Source organism: Delphinapterus leucas, chromosome 3 (genome assembly GCF_059928025.1).
Source record: "Delphinapterus leucas isolate spDelLeu-1000000601 "Yukka" chromosome 3, BTC_Dleu_Yukka2, whole genome shotgun sequence".
Taxonomy (NCBI): domain Eukaryota; kingdom Metazoa; phylum Chordata; class Mammalia; order Artiodactyla; family Monodontidae; genus Delphinapterus; species Delphinapterus leucas.
The window spans coordinates 66,361,712-66,377,433 of record NC_143131.1 but is presented as its reverse complement, the minus strand read 5'-3'; the positions used below and the strand labels follow the sequence as shown (position 1 = coordinate 66,377,433).

At 41.2% G+C, this 15,722-nt stretch overlaps 1 protein-coding gene across 1 annotated transcript in view; it reads right to left on the bottom strand.

The window, feature by feature from the left end:
- LOC149749584 (uncharacterized) overlaps positions 1–15,722 on the bottom strand; it is a 68,170-nt gene that overhangs the window by 1,859 nt on the left and 50,589 nt on the right. Inside the window, 2 exon segments of the mRNA XM_089908568.1 lie at positions 7,828–7,936; positions 7,938–8,031. Coding sequence (XP_089764694.1) covers positions 7,828–7,936; positions 7,938–8,031 — 203 coding nt within the window.

The window sequence follows — 15,722 nt, the reverse complement described above, 5'->3', positions numbered from 1 at the left end:
AATAGGTCATAACAGGAAAATATCCACTAATGAACTGGTCACTTACTAAATTAGTCCCTACTCAAATAGCCCTCCCGATTTAATACCAGCATTTATCCCCACTCAGCCAATTTTGCTGATTGTAGATGTTATAAACATCCAACAATACAATGTAAATAAAATGCATTTCAGCTGCCATGTAAAATTGCTAATCTTGCAAAAGATGCAGGATTTTATGAAGTCATTGAAAGTGATTCTGGAGAACTGTTCCATAACAAAATGAGTATACGGCAGTGTTAGACCAGTTAACAATTAAAGATGAGAAAAACAACAAGGATGATAAGAGAATAAGTTCTTCAAAAGGAAAATTATTTGAATATCAAAGGATTAAGAGAGGCTCTCAGGAAAATTGATGAAGCCCTCACATCTTTTTTCAAAATGACCTTTGTATGATTCTGCTATAAAAAAGTCAGTGTGAAGTAAAGTGTGTCAAAATTTGCTATCAAGTAATTTTGCTAGAAAAATTAACCCCCTCACCAAATAACACTTGATTTATCCTTTGTTTATTCTAAAAATTAGAGCATAGTTGCAATTAGAGTTGTTATATGTATATCTTCAAAGATAAATCATATTTAAAGATAAGATAATCTTTAATTTTTTCAAAACAAAGTCTCAATCAAACCTTTTTTTTCATTCTTCATTTTACAATGCTAAACTCTATTTATTACTTTTGCAGCTTTCATCAGCCATATAATGGCAAACAAAAGAAACAGACACTGAAAATAAGGCTCCTAATAGACTAATCAGATTCCCTACTTCTGTCTCCATGAGATATTTAGAGGCAGGACAGGCCACTTTGCAAGAAGTAAAGCCCCAGGGTGGTTGGATAATTCACGGGAGGGAATAGGCCTTAAGAAAGGAGACAGGCAGTGGACTTCCTCTGGCACTAATCCGGCACATTGATGTTTGGGCCTAATGTAATTTGAAAAAAATAAAAAAGATGTAACCTTATTTGTGTCCAAGCTGGTAAAGCAAGTTATACCAGTTAAATGTGGGTATATCAGGATTTATTTTTAGCAGTTACCTACTCACTGATATTTGGGTTGTTTCCAATTTTTTGCTACTAGAACCGATGTGGCAATGCACAACTTGGTGCACTTGTATAAGCATCTCTGTAAGAAGAATTCCTAGAAGTGAAATTCCAGGGCTTGGCAAAAGATTTAACATTAAAAATGTTAATAGGCATTAGCAAATTGTCCTGCCATTTAATGCCACCTACAGTATCGGAGAATGCCTGTTTCTCCACACCCTTCACAAAGGGACTACTATCACTTTTTTGCCAATCTGATTGCAAAAACATGCTATGTCCATTGTTGTTTTCATTTTCAATAATATAAATTCTTGATATGCAAGATAAACATTGCTTATTGCCTGCTTAGAATCTTTAGAAAGAACCTCATTATAGACTCTGGAAAATCTGCATGAGAGATGCAGGGAGAGATCATCTCAGCCCTGGTTATGAATGGGCAGGAGCTAAAAAAATGAGCTTACCATGCATTCATCTGTTTAAAAAATCTCTTTTTGAAACTATTATAGTCATTGCTCACACAGAGTAAAGTGTTTATAGTCAGTAATAGAAGATGGAGATAACTTTTTTTTGCAAATTCCTGATTGCAGGACTGTGAGTTCCTTTACAGATTTTGAAATATGTGAACAGGTGAGGTCAGTAGATCCTGAAACTAGATGCCTGATGTTATCCAAACCCATACTCTTTCCATTAGGATTTTGGCCAAAGAAAGTGGCTGCATTCTAAGTGAAAATTTCTTAGGTATATGGAGGACCTAAAAAAGAAACAAAAAATATCCACTAGAGTGTGCATTTGTCACAACCCATCAAATGGTAAATTAAGATGTGTGCATTTCACTGTGTGCATTTCACTGTGTGCAAATTTTACATAGGAAAGAAACCATAGAGTCCTCAAAAAATTAAGCATAGAGTTACCTTACAATCCAGCAATTCTACTTCTGTAAATATACCTAAAAAAAATGAAAGCAGGGACTTGAACAGATAACTGTACACTCAGGTTCATAGCAGCATTATTCACAATAGGCAAAAGGTGGAAGCAACCAGCTGTCCACTGATGGATGAAATGATAAACAAAATGTGCTATGTACATACAACAGAATATTATTCACCCTGAAGAAGGAAGTTTGGACACATGCTACAATGTGGATGAAACTTGAAGACACTATGCTAAGTGAAATAAGCCAGTCACAAAAAGACAAATATTATATGATTCCATTTATATGGGTACCTTAAATAGTCAAATTCATAGAGACAGAAAGTAGGGTGGTGGTTGCCAAGGGCTAGTGGGAAGGGAGAGTGGGGATTTATTGTCTAAGGGTGTAGAGTTTCAGTTGGGGAAAATGAAAAGTTCTGGAGATGGATGTGGTGATGATTGCACAACAAGGTGAACGTACTTCATGCTACCAAACTGTATACTCACATATGGTTCAAATGGTAAATTTTACGTTGTGGATATGTTACCGCACTAAAAAAATGTTTTTAAAATCCAAAAACAAATATTGAACTCTAATGATAGGCATGCTGAAGTGTTTGGGGGTGAAATGTACTGATGTCTTTAACTTATTTTGAAAGGTATCAAGAAATGAAGATGAATTGACAGATTGATAGAGGAATGAATGTATATGTGATACAGTAAATATAGCAAATGTAAAATGTAAATGTATGGGTGTTCACTGTGCCATTCTTCCAACTTTTCTGTATGAAAGTTTTCTTAATAAAATGTTTGGGGGAAATGATCTAGGCTAAAAAAATAACTAGCAAATGAAGGACTCTTTTCACCACAAATTCACATTTTGCTTTTGTTAATTATGGAGAATAATTTTGCCGCGGAGAGATCTTCAAGCAGATTTAAAGAAATAGGACTTATTTTTTTGTTTGTTTTTAATAACGGTGAGACAGAAACATTTATTAAACAAGTATGGGACAGGTATTGATTCACAAGTGACTCCATGATATTAAAAAAAGAACTCAATATCGCCAAAGTTGATAAGCATCTCTGTATATCAAAGGTAAGAATCATGGTTCAGCTTTTTCTTCCATTTGTAGAATTTGAGCATGTGCAGAGGGAAAGAATCCCAGCCTCCTCAGTCAAATGGAAAAGGTGACATAAATAGATTGGCTATGATGACATGCAACTCTACAGTGTTTGAGAGACTGGAGGTCCTCCTGATAAATACTAGCTCATTGCAGAAGTATAGCAGATTATAAATAGCAGCTCTTCATCTCCTCATAGAAACATTTTAGAGAGCTCTACATTCCTTTTCTTCGGTTCATTAAAAAGTAAACAGAGAGAGATGGCCTTCATTTCTGGGATCTCTACATTGCAGCAGAGGCAGTTTTTATAATTAGAGAAGCATGTGATCATCCTATCCAATAACATTCTTATTGCAGTGAAGTAAACATCCAAAGTTTCAGAGGGGCAAACTCAGTGCCTACAGGGGCAGGAAAGTAACCCCAATGAGTAACACAGGCCAGTCCAAGAAGGAATTGTGACTTCCTAGAGAACGCTTATCCTGACTAAAAAAGGAGTCCATGACTCAGTGCTAGCCAACTGGCCCAAGATAGCCAGATATATCAGTTTTTTATGAGCAGTCTGAAATCCATGTTTTTATGTGAAATCTTCCAAAATTAAATGCAGGCAACAAATTCAAATGTTTTCAACAATACTGTGTGGGTCAAACAAAATGCTTTTTTGACTTCTGGGGTCTATAGGTTGGCTCCCCAAATGTGACCTCTAATGTATGTGTACAGGATGGGGTAGTCCAATACTCTTTGGTGCTAAAATTCAGTAGAATTCAGATCTAGCAATGTTTCAACTCTTTGGGATTATATGCTCACACCCACTGTCCTCAGTTTCTCCCTTGTAAATGTGGAATATGAGTTGTTCAGGTCTTTACCACTTCCCATAGAAAACAAACATTTGACCACTGCAATGTTTGCAAAATTCACACAGTAAAAGTGTCTGGAAAACGTGCTTTGTGTCATGAACCTCTTGTGTCCCCCCAATGAGGTGAATTGACAAAAATATATAATTCATGGAGTCCTCAACTTATTTACGTGTAAAAATCCCCATTACGTGTTTGAAACTAGAAAAATATTCTCCCATAGGATGATAGCTACCATTGAATGAGTGCTGTCTCTGGATCATTTACTGTCTGAGGCCCCTTATATATTTAGCTTTAAAATTTTTTACATTATTCTCCCAACTTTACAGATGAGGAAAGAATGGGCCCAGAATAGCTGCATGACTTGCCAAGCTGGTAAGTGTCAGAGCCAGGAATCGAGAACACGTGAGCATCAGGCCCCAAGCCCTGCTGTTCTTAATTCTTCATCACCATAGTGCCTATGATTGGTGTTCTACCTGGTGCTAAGGCAGTCTGAACAGGCTGCAAAGTACTACTATATCCATAATGTACTTGTAGAACTGTATTCTTTTTTTTTTTTTTTTTGCGGTACGCGGGCCTCTCACTGTTGTGGCCCCTCCTGCTGCGGAGCACAGGCTCCGGACGCGCAGGCTCAGCGGCCATGGCTCACGGGCCCAGCCGCTCCACGGCATGTGGGATCTTCCCGGACCGGGGCACGAACCCGTGTCCCCTGCATCGGCAGGCGGACTCTTAACCACTGCGCCACCGGGGAAGCCCAGAACTATATTCTTAATATTCGACTTCCAACAGAACCCATCCTCAGGTATGATTATGCTTCTTTTTTATTTACTTCCCTTGCTTTTATATAGGAAAAATATGTTTAATTACCCAGGTGATGCATAGATACATTCTCAGTGTGAAATATCCAAACAACACAGCAGCCTACAAGGCAGGAAGGAAAATTCCCCTTGGCTTTCTCCTCCAACACTGATCCCTCTCCCTCTCCAATCTCTGCCTCTAACACTGTTAATAGCATGGCTTCTTTCTTCCAGACTTTTCCTATGCATTTACATACATACATGTACATATATAAATATGCATGGAGCTATGTTTCTATGGTAAAGACATTCAGAATTCCACCTTGGGATGTCAGCACACTTTTCTCTTGCAGCCCTGGCAACTTCCCCAGCTCCAAGTCAAGGTTGGGAGGGTCTGGCGTGAGGTGGGGAGGGAGATGCCTGAATTAGTTATCTCCTGCTACATAACAAACCACCCCACAGTTTATCAGCACAAAACAACGAACGTTCATTATCTCACAGTTTCTGAGGGTCAGGAATCCTGGAGCATTCTAGCAAGATGGTTCCAGCTCAGGGTCTCTCAGGAGGCAGCGTTCAAGATGTCAATTGGGGCTGCAGTCATTTTGAGGGTTCATTGGGGTTGGAAGATTCACTCCCGATTTGGCTCATTCAATGGTTGTTGGCTGGAAGGCCTCAGTTTTTCGTTGGCTGTTGATAGGAATCCACAGTTTCTTGCCATGAGGTCTGCTCCATAGAGCTGTTTGGGCGTTCTTGTCACATAGCAGCTAGTTTTCCCCAGAGTGAGCAATCTACAATTCACAAGGGACAACAAGGAGGAAGTTGGAATGTCTTTTATGACCTGGTCTTGGAAGTCACAGACCATTGCTTCCACCAAATCCCATTCATTAGAAGCCAGTCTTTACATCCAGCCTGCACTCAAGGGTATGGGGGTCAGGCTCCACCTTTTGAAGAAAGGAATGTCAAAGAACTTGTGGACATATTTTCCAACCACCTCAAGGGCCATTTTGTGTGGGACAAAAAAAAAAGGACCAAGGCAGAGTCTAAGGTCAGGGCAGAATCTTCTGAGTAACAGGGAGGAGGGGAGAGGTGCAGAGATAATGAGGCAGCAGGGTGGTGAGAGGTGGAATAGCATGGCTGGCGATCCTGGCTGCACATTAGAATCACCTGGGGAAATTTCAAAAGTCCTCCTGCCCTGGTCCCCACTACAGATCAATTAAATCCGTATTTCTGAGATGGAGGCCCAGGTATAAATAATGTTTAACAGCTCTTCAAGTGCAGCCTGAGTTGTAAACCATGTAAAGACAGAGGTGCTGGAGTCCAGCTGAGTCTGGGCTCCAGTCCAAACTATGCCAATTAAGTATCATGTGATCTTAGGCAAGTTAATTAGCTTTTCTGTGCCTCATCTGTAAAATGGGGATATTAATAGTACTTCCTCATGGGGTTGTTGTGAGGATCACCTGGGTTAATAACCCATGTAAATTCCTTGAACAGTTCCCTGCACAGTAAGTGCTGGGTAAATGTTACTATTGTGATTATTAGTAGCATTTGCTGGATTTTCCCTCCCCCTTTCCAAGTGCCCAAACCCCGAGAGGCGTGTGTCTTCCTGTGCCCCACCCTCCTCCTTTTCCCTTGAGAGGAAGGTACATAGACTCTTCAGCATCCTGCTCAGTCTCTACAAGCCCTGCTGGCCCTCAGGTAAGCTGGGGAGCTGAGCTGTTGCCCCGAAATGGTGGACGTAGACATAGAAGAACCTCCTGCCTGTCGGGAGGTGGCAGGAGAAAGGAGCCCTCGGGGTGGGAGAGGAAGGGAAATGCCCCTCTGCCTCACAGGGAATTGAGAGACAACATATTATATGTCACATGCCTTGCAGTTCCTTCAAGAAGCCTTTCCTGATCTCTATTTCTCTGAACGCCTACAATATCAACATGGTCCCTAAATTACCTGCTGCCATTTATCTACTGTCTGTGTTTTCTTTCCTTCACCCAGTAAGTTCTTTTAGAGACGAGAACTACGTCTACTGGGAGAAGTATCAGTAAATGGAAGGAGGGGAAGATGAGGAAGGAAAAAGGGATGTCTTGTTTGGATTATAGATACCTCTGTAAGCTTTAGAAACTTACATGTGTGTATTTGGAAATGTACTCTGTTTCTTTAACTCTCTCTTCTTTTCCCCTCACACCCCTACAACACCCTTTCCTCTAACCACCATTTTCACGGAAAAATAGCACGAGTCTTCTTTCTCCTGCTTTTACAGCAGAGGTTAATAAATTGTCACGATTACAGGGTATTCCCAGCTGATACTGATGAGACAGGTACAGAAGTAAACTAATGGGTTATTTCCTATAAAGAAATGTGTTTTCCAAGCATAAAAGCACTACTCTGTGGCAAAGTAGATTTAGTTTTTTCAAGCCTGCTAAGATAGAAGTTTAGGGGTGGGGGAGGATAAAGAATAAAATAATTAAACTATAAAGCTAAACTATAAACAACTATAGGATTGTTGACGGAAGTCCTACACAAATTTTTTCCCTGTTCAACATTAAAATAGTAATAATTTGAATAGAATGTATCTTCATTCACTGCTTTTTAAAAACAAAATCCCTCTATTCTGCAAGTTTATAATTTGAATCTTAAAAGTTAAAAATCTTTTAAATAAAATATATTAAGCAAGAACATAGTTAAAGCCCCTGCTGTTTGTTAAGTGTGCTTTTATAGTAAATGTGGATGACAAAGGAGAACATGGTATTAATAGTTAAAATTGTGACAGTAAAGGGCCTAATTTCAGTGGCACTTGGGCTTAGTTTTCTAATATAGACGCGAACATGATACCTAAAAATTCTGAGAAGGTGAGACCTGATCTCGTGTATACCAGTGGTATCAATACATGCTATCTTGTTAGCAAGCATCTAGATGCTAGAAAGAGGTCACTCTAGATTCTGATTTCTCCTCAGTTCATTCATTTCTGCCAATGAAGGGAATCCTGGAATTTAAGCCTTATAAGCTAGAAATATAATCAGCCCTAAACCTAAGAATTATCCTAGAGAAGTATGGCCTGGATGGTTAAGGTTATAATAACTGTTACTTACATAAATAGCTGATTTTACTGTTCTGGTTAAATGATTCCCATGTGTCCTTCTGAAACTTTCTGCAGTCATTCTTCATTGACTGCCATCTCAGCTATTTGAGAAGAAAAAAATGATGTACTCAAGCCTTCTTCATCAATGAGCTCAGCCAATAACCCAATAGAGGGTTCAGTGGGCACCACTGACCTTCCCAGGAAAGCTACCAGCCTGAAAATGGAGAAAACATGGCACAGAGACACTGCAGTAAAATTCAAGAGACTAAAATAAACTCAGTGAGCCTGCCTGGTTGCTAAACACTGAATACATTTAAGTGCTATTTCGACAAGAGAGCATGGCGGCTTTTTAAGAATTTCATTTTTAAAACTCTAGTACGATTTTGTTCTTCTAACAGCATCATCCTGTGTCTGTGTTTGTTCCCAGTGAGGTCATTATTAAGTGAATTGAATTATTGTTCTGTTCAAATGACCTGTGAATTCAACAACGTGAGCCGAGCCCCAGCAAGAAATGTTTTATGTATTATTGGGAGATGGCCATCTGTGGCACAAACCGGGCCTCCCAACATGCAGAAATGTTGGGAGATAGTTTATGTTCAGTTTTATCTATGATCAGAATTCCATTTATAAGCTTTTTTTCATCCACTTGTCAACACTGTTCACTATAGCAACACTGAAAACGGCCAGAAATGAACAGATTTATCAGAGCAATGTGAGGTCAGACTGTATGTTTCAATTGCTGTATATTGGATTTTTATCATACATTTAAAATTTTGTCCATAAAAATAAGAACAATGTAGTAATAAAAGTGGAAGTAGTTTTCCCTGATCAACTTCCAGTTATTATATGTTACAAAGTGAACAAGCTAGATTGCATGACTTTTATTAGATAATGTCTCACATTATACATGTATATTTTAAACATAACATTGGTTGTCCATGCCAAGAAACATGGATTAATTTTTTCAAGTCTGAAGAACACTGCTCTTCCCTCTCCTGCATGTATAATGAAACAGCATGGCAATATGTAAAGTTAAATTTTAAAATTGCAGATTATATTTAAACCACACCCTCCCAACCTTTTCATATCCTTTTCAAGTAAACTGTTGGTAATACTAGGGGAATGTCAGACCAAATGAATGATTTTACATCACCTAAATATACCCAGATATTCTGTATTACGGAGTGAAATGACTTTAGGTATCTCTTCTGGCTGTATTTTGGTAGTTGTTGTTGTACTGATACCTCAGTTAACAATAGGCATCTCTTATAGTGAAGTATAAAATCTCACAAGTGAAAGAGGACTTTGACAAGCAATTTTCTTCCCTCCCTCTTTCCTTCCCATCTTTCCTCCCCGCTTGCTTGTTTCCTTCCTCTCTTTCTTTTTTTAAAATAAAAACCTTCTAAATAGTATAAAGTAGTGTTCGCTTTACACAAATACCTGTGCAATTAAAATATATTCTGATTTTAATTTTATTTGTTAAGTGGGGAGTGTTTGTTAGAGAAATGACTTGTATCTGCAAACAGGTAAAGAGATAAGCTTTGTTCACAAATGTATCCCGGGAGTCATACTACAGTCACTCACCTTCAAAGTATCATAATGAAACTGAGGATAACAATGATGATGGCACAGTAACTGGCGATCAAGAACACTTTTTGCCTGGAACTAGGCTAAGTGTTTCACTGGCTTTGTCTTACTTGCTCTTCACAATAACCCTATGAAAGCAGATAATGCCATCTTTAGATGAGGAAACGGAGGCTTCAGAAGCTAAGAAACTTGCCCAAGGTCACTTACTAGGACTCCATCCTAGGTGTGTGTGAGCCCTCAGGGTGTGACCTCTCTTTCAGATATGATGGAAAGTGTAGACAGTGTGGGACTATCTCCAATTTTCCCCAGTCAGTAGTGGAAGTCAAGCCGAGCAGAGGCCCGTGACTTTGCTGGGGCTGTGGGAGGCCTCAAACTTCTGATCTGGAAAGTGCCCACCCTGGGCTCGCTGCTTTTTCTGGGGCCTAAGGCCCTTGGCTCTAGTCCAGATCACTTCATCAAACCCTTGCTCTGTGTCTTCTCCATATCCACCTCTCTGGTACACTTTTGATTTTCTGGTGCAAATATTTTGATGTAGTATTTGCTCGATGTTTCATACTGTGACTCTTCATTCTTGGTGTTCTGGAACACACATCTCCTACAATGGGCATGATGGAGTGTCCACTTCGTCCTAAATTCCCCAGCTTTTGTTATTGTTGTTCAGAGGATACCCTGATGGTACTAGAGATGGTGCCTCACCCTCCAGTGGCCGGGAAAAAAGAGCTCTGCACAGTGGAAACAGCAGTGTCACTAGCTGACCTCCTGGGATTTGAACTGACAAGTGGGAGGGTGTTGATCAGAGAGGAGCAAATGGAGAATGGAACAGACACTCTGAGAAGCAGAGTTGACATGGAGAAGAGGCCAGGAGAGAGAGAGAGACCTACAGAGTAGCTGGCCCTGACCTGTCTCCTTTCTTGATGGCTTTCCACTTTTCAGTCTCCACATATGTGTCCTTGTGAGACCTGAGTGGGGCTCTGTTTCTTGCAGCTACGACAGCACATGTGAGCATCCCACCACCAACACCCTTCCAAGGCTTCTTTCTTCCACCTCTGTCCTTGATGGTTTGATTATAAGAGGGATACTAGTCACGATTCTTTCCTTTGCAAGTGACAGAAACCCAACTAAAATTACTTTAAGCAAGCAAGCCATCAAACAGCAAACAAACAGGGGTGGGATGGAGAAATGGGAGAAGTATGGAAGTGAGAAAGATACTGATAGAGACCACAGAGCTGAAGAAATTGTTGCAGAGCCCCAATAGCTCTGAGCCCTTAGTGACTAGAGGCAGAGACTTGTTGCTACCATGGTTCTCTTCCGCTCCTTCTTTTTGGCTTTCGTCTTCTTCATTCTCTTGCCTGTTCTACCTGTGGAGGGTATGGCTGACGGCAGCTCTTGGACACATTCTTACAGCTCTGTGACCAGAAATGAATGAGAACTTTCCCCATCAGTAAAATTACAAATTCCCAAGGAAGAACTCTGATTGGCTGGGCTCTGGTCATGTGCCAAACGAATATTTGCCAAGGGAAGGGCACACATCCCTGTGGTCGCGGAGCATAATGCTCTGATTCTAAGCCCACCCGAAATATATGCTTGGAAAGGGGGAAGAGCAGTTCTCCAAGGGAACAGGAATGCCTCTCCGTGCAGACAGAACAAGTGCATCTGTGACAAGAGGTGTAGCTATACAACTTGGCTGTATCATCTTCTGCTACCAAGGAGCAGAAGAGCAAATGGGCTCTTTGTCTAATTTCCCAAGGTCCTCATACAGACCTCTTCCACACTCCCTGCTCTCACCTCAGATCTTTGGCTCATGGCGGGGATGAGAATCATTATCTAGGACATTGACTCACCTCCACTTGGTAGTCATCCTCACCACCAGGCTCAGCAACTTGAATGAATTTGAGGACCTCAGAAAAGGACAGTAGAGATTCTTTTCTTTATACTATGGGCTCTTAGAGTGGGATCCCTGGACCAGCAACATCAGCATCACCTGGATATCTGTTAGAAATACATGTTTTCAGGCTTTACCCCAGACATGCTGAATCAGAGGCTCTAGGTATGGCGCCCAGGAATCTGTTTTAACAAACCCTTGGGGCTTCCCTGGCGGCGCAGTGATAGAGAGTCCGCCTGCCGATGCAGGGGACACGGGTTCGTGCCCCGGTCTGGGAGGATCCCACATGCCGCGGAGCGGCTGGGCCCGTGAGCCATGGCCGCTGAGCCTGCGCTCTGCAACGGGAGAGGCCACAACAGTGAGAGGCCCACGTACTGCAAAAACAAACAAACAAACAAAAAAAACCAACCCTTTAGGTGATTCTGAAGCAGGTTAAAGTTTGAGAATTTCTCCTTTAAGCCATCCTTTCAGTAGCCCCTTGTTTAGGTGATCTCTCCAAAACATTACTGAGGGAAGACTGTTGAGTCCAAGGATGTTGGCCTATCATCCCAACATGTCTCTCTGTGTCCAATATGTGTGGCCACCATGCACTATGCCACCATGCACCCATCCATTGCCACCCGCATCCCCCAGATAGATCCCAGAGAGAGTCTAAAGCATAAGGGGAGGGCAGATGAAGCCGTTCTTTCATATGGCTTGTTCATGGCAAGGCATTCCTGCACTGAGAATGTGCACTTTCCTGTACAGGCACACACACACACACACACACACACACACACACATCTAAAGTGTACTGGGGGCACTTGGTGTCAGCCATACAGGCTCCTTGTGGCCCCAGAGACTTTAGGGTGGTTCTTGGATGAACCTCATCTTTCCCACATACCCAGTGGGACTTGCTTAAGAAGCCTCATGGGTTTAAAGAGGAAAACTGAGCCCCATGTGTTTCCCTGCCCTGTTTTCCTTTTTATATTGTTAGAAATCTGAGATCATGTTTTTCCCCCCACACTGTGCTTGTCGTCATTATAGTATCTCGTAAGGACTGCGCATACAGTAGGTGTGGAGAAGACAAACTCTCATGGCTCCCATAGTTCTTGCTTCAAACCATCAGTTATGGCTTCTGGCCCATTTACTCAGAAATAGATATTTTCTTTGCATATCCCAAAGTTCCTAACATTAAAATATCCCACTTTACTACTAAACAAAATATAGCATTCTGAAGATTTCAAGAAGCTTCATATTTAGAATAAGTCATCGATAAGTACAATATAGATCCATGTTATGGACAAGTTAAATTATTCAAAAACTAAAGATCATAAATCTTAAAAACAAACAACTTTTAGTTTTTGTCCTTAGAATCTTCTAGGTTCAAGAACCCTTGTACAATCATCTAATCCACAACTTCACCTTTAAGCTGAAACTGCTTCTGCCAGGAAGGAGTTCTCATCTCAGAGTAAAAGGATTTGCAAGCAAGGATTCATAACAGAAGTGCCATCTCAGCCTTATTGGTGGGATTGCAAAGTGATAATTTAATTTAATTACAGGATAATTTAATATCCCTTGTGTTTCTCTGCAAGTACTTTGAGGACAGTGTTTGGAGTGGCAGCTAGGTCTTTGACAGCATAGTTATACTAGTGGAAGGTGAAGTTGTACCCACAAGTACTAGGTAGATTTTTTTTTAACCTCAATCTCTGAAAACATTTAGCTCATGTGAAAAAACATTTTTTTACATGAAATAACATTCTTTGTCAAGGTCATTCATTTGCTTTTTTTTTTTTTTTTTTGCGGTACACGGGCCTCTCACCACCGCGGCCTCTCCCGTTGCGGAGCACAGGCTCCGGATGCACAGGCCCAGCGGCCATGGCTCACGGGCCAGGCCGCTCCGCGGCATGTGGGATCCTCCCAGACCGGGGCACAAACCCGTGTCCCCTGCATCGGCAGGCGGACTCTCAACCACTGCGCCACCAGGGAAGCCCCATTTGCATTCTTATAGACAGAGTAGGACTTCCAGAGAATAGTGGAGAATTTATTTGCCTGACCAATGACTCAAGCTTTCTTCTCTGAAGTAGGAAGAAGAGACAGCCACTTCCTCGTTCCTTAGTTATACCACCAGTCCCCAACCCAAGCCCTAGAAACTGCCTAGAAATCTGTTATCTTGGCTTCTTCAGTAATTCAGGGAGTAAAAGACAGATAGGACCTATGCCAGATTTCACTTTGTAGTGAATTATTTAAAATTGTTTAAAAGGATAAATATGCTGGAAATTAAATGTGACAGACTGTTAAAAATCACCCAAGGCAATTTTTAGAAATCTTCAGATTTCTTTTCTGCTACCTTGGGTAAGGAAAAATGGTGACGCTGATAACAAAGAGAGGAAAGTAAGAAGGAAAATTTAACATGTTAACAGGAGGCTGAGTTTAGTTCCCACGTGGTGACTTTGTGGTGTTACCCAGTATAGTGGGCACTACGGTGTGCCACCCAAATTCCATGGACAGGACCAAGGCACTTACTTCCCCAGCTATCAGGGTGTTACATGTTTACCACTCACAGCTGAGTCCCTCCCCAGCAATTGCCCATAGCCAAAAGGCACTGTCTTGCCCTAAGTTATGTTTCTTTCACAGGGGTAGCCCACATCCAGTGACTGCTTAATGAGGTAGTACCACGTCCTGGCTCCCTTGCCTCAATTTGGCGGTCTCTCTGAGGGACCATCCACTTTCAGACTCACGGTGGGATTGGCTGAAGCCTTGTTCCAGCTGCACCAATAGTTCAACTTGTCTTTCTGCCCATTCTGCTTTCCCTCATAAAATTACACACCTATCTTCATCTCTGTCTGTTTCCTGAGGAATCAAAGCTAAGACACTATAAAAGGAACTAAACAAAGATGTTAATATAGAGTAGGGAGGGTAGGAAAGAGATGTAGAAGGAGTTCCTTCTTCACTACAAGTGAATTCACTACAAGTGAATTTATCTTAATAAATTTCCTTTAGGTTTTGTGGTTTGAATCTGTAGTATCCCTCAAGGCTGATTTGATGTATTAATGTAAATAACACCAGTATGAATCAATGAGTCAAGTATTTACTAAGCACCCATAAGATAACTAGTTTCTCACCCAAAATCTCCATTAATACTGCAGTTTGTTTATAACATAACCTATTGGTATTATTCAGATGATTTTGAGATTTTTTTTTTTTTTGCGGTACGCGGGCCTCTCACTGTTGTGGCCTCTCCTGCTGCGGAGCACAGGCTCCGGACACGCAGGCTCAGCGGCCATGGCTCACGGGCCCAGCCGCTCCGCGGCATGTGGGATCTTCCCGGACCAGTGCATGAACCCGTGTCCCCTGCATCGGCAGGCGGACTCTCAACCACTGCGCCACCGGGGAAGCCCTGATTTTGAGTTTTGATAACAAGTCCAGTTTTTAAAACTGCATAGAAAATGAGACCATGTAAATTCAAGGACTTAAAAGTTGAGTTATTTACCCAGGGTGGACCTCATCTGGTAGTTTCCCATAAGCAACCAGAGTCACATACAGCCAGCTCCTCATGAAATCTATTAAAAACGTACTTTTTGTTTTTTAATCACCTAATGAGACAAAGTTCCAGGTCAAAGTCCTCCGTGAAATGACTATATTCTGTGTGATCCAGACAGGTAGCTCAGTTTTATAGATAATATTGTGAGAACCACGCAGGCAAGAGCCTGAGTGTAGCATCTCTCATCAAGAGCTACCCTAATGTTCTGCCGTTACCTCCCCTGGTGAGAGCCCAGTACACTGGCTTGGCTGCATGAGACCACAGCATCGATGCCCAAAGCACACAACCTGCAGAATGGGTTCCGTGAATCATCTCATTTCTGCAAGCCCAGCTGTTCAGGTTCTGCTCACTTTCCAGTATGTCCTGCAGGCTTGGGTTTGGGAATTCAGAAAAATAGCTAATTATCCCAGTGTTTATTTATTGGGGGGTAGGATTTATTTATTTATTTATTTTGTTGGAGTATAGTTGATTTACAAATGTTGTGTTAGTTTCAGGTGTACAGCAAAGTGATTCAGTTATACATATACATATATTCATTCTTTTTCAGATTCTTTTCCCATATAGGTTATTACAGAATATTAGGTAGAGTTCCCTGTGCTATACAGTAGGTCCTTGTTGGTTATCTATTTTATATATAGTAGTGTGTATATGTTAATCCCAAGCTCCTAATATCCCAGTGTTTTAAAATGATGAAGAATCACACATTCCTTACACCTCCTCATTATTTCAACTCTGAGGTCTCCAGAATCCATGGCGTTTGCTGTATGATGGAGCACATCTGCGCCATGACAGACCACATGTACTAGAATTTTGCAGAGGAAGACAGTGTACAGAAGATGAATTTTAGTAGTTTCTCTCTCGCTTCTTCTGTAATTTGATATTAAAATAGTGATTTAACATTTTAATGTGGCAT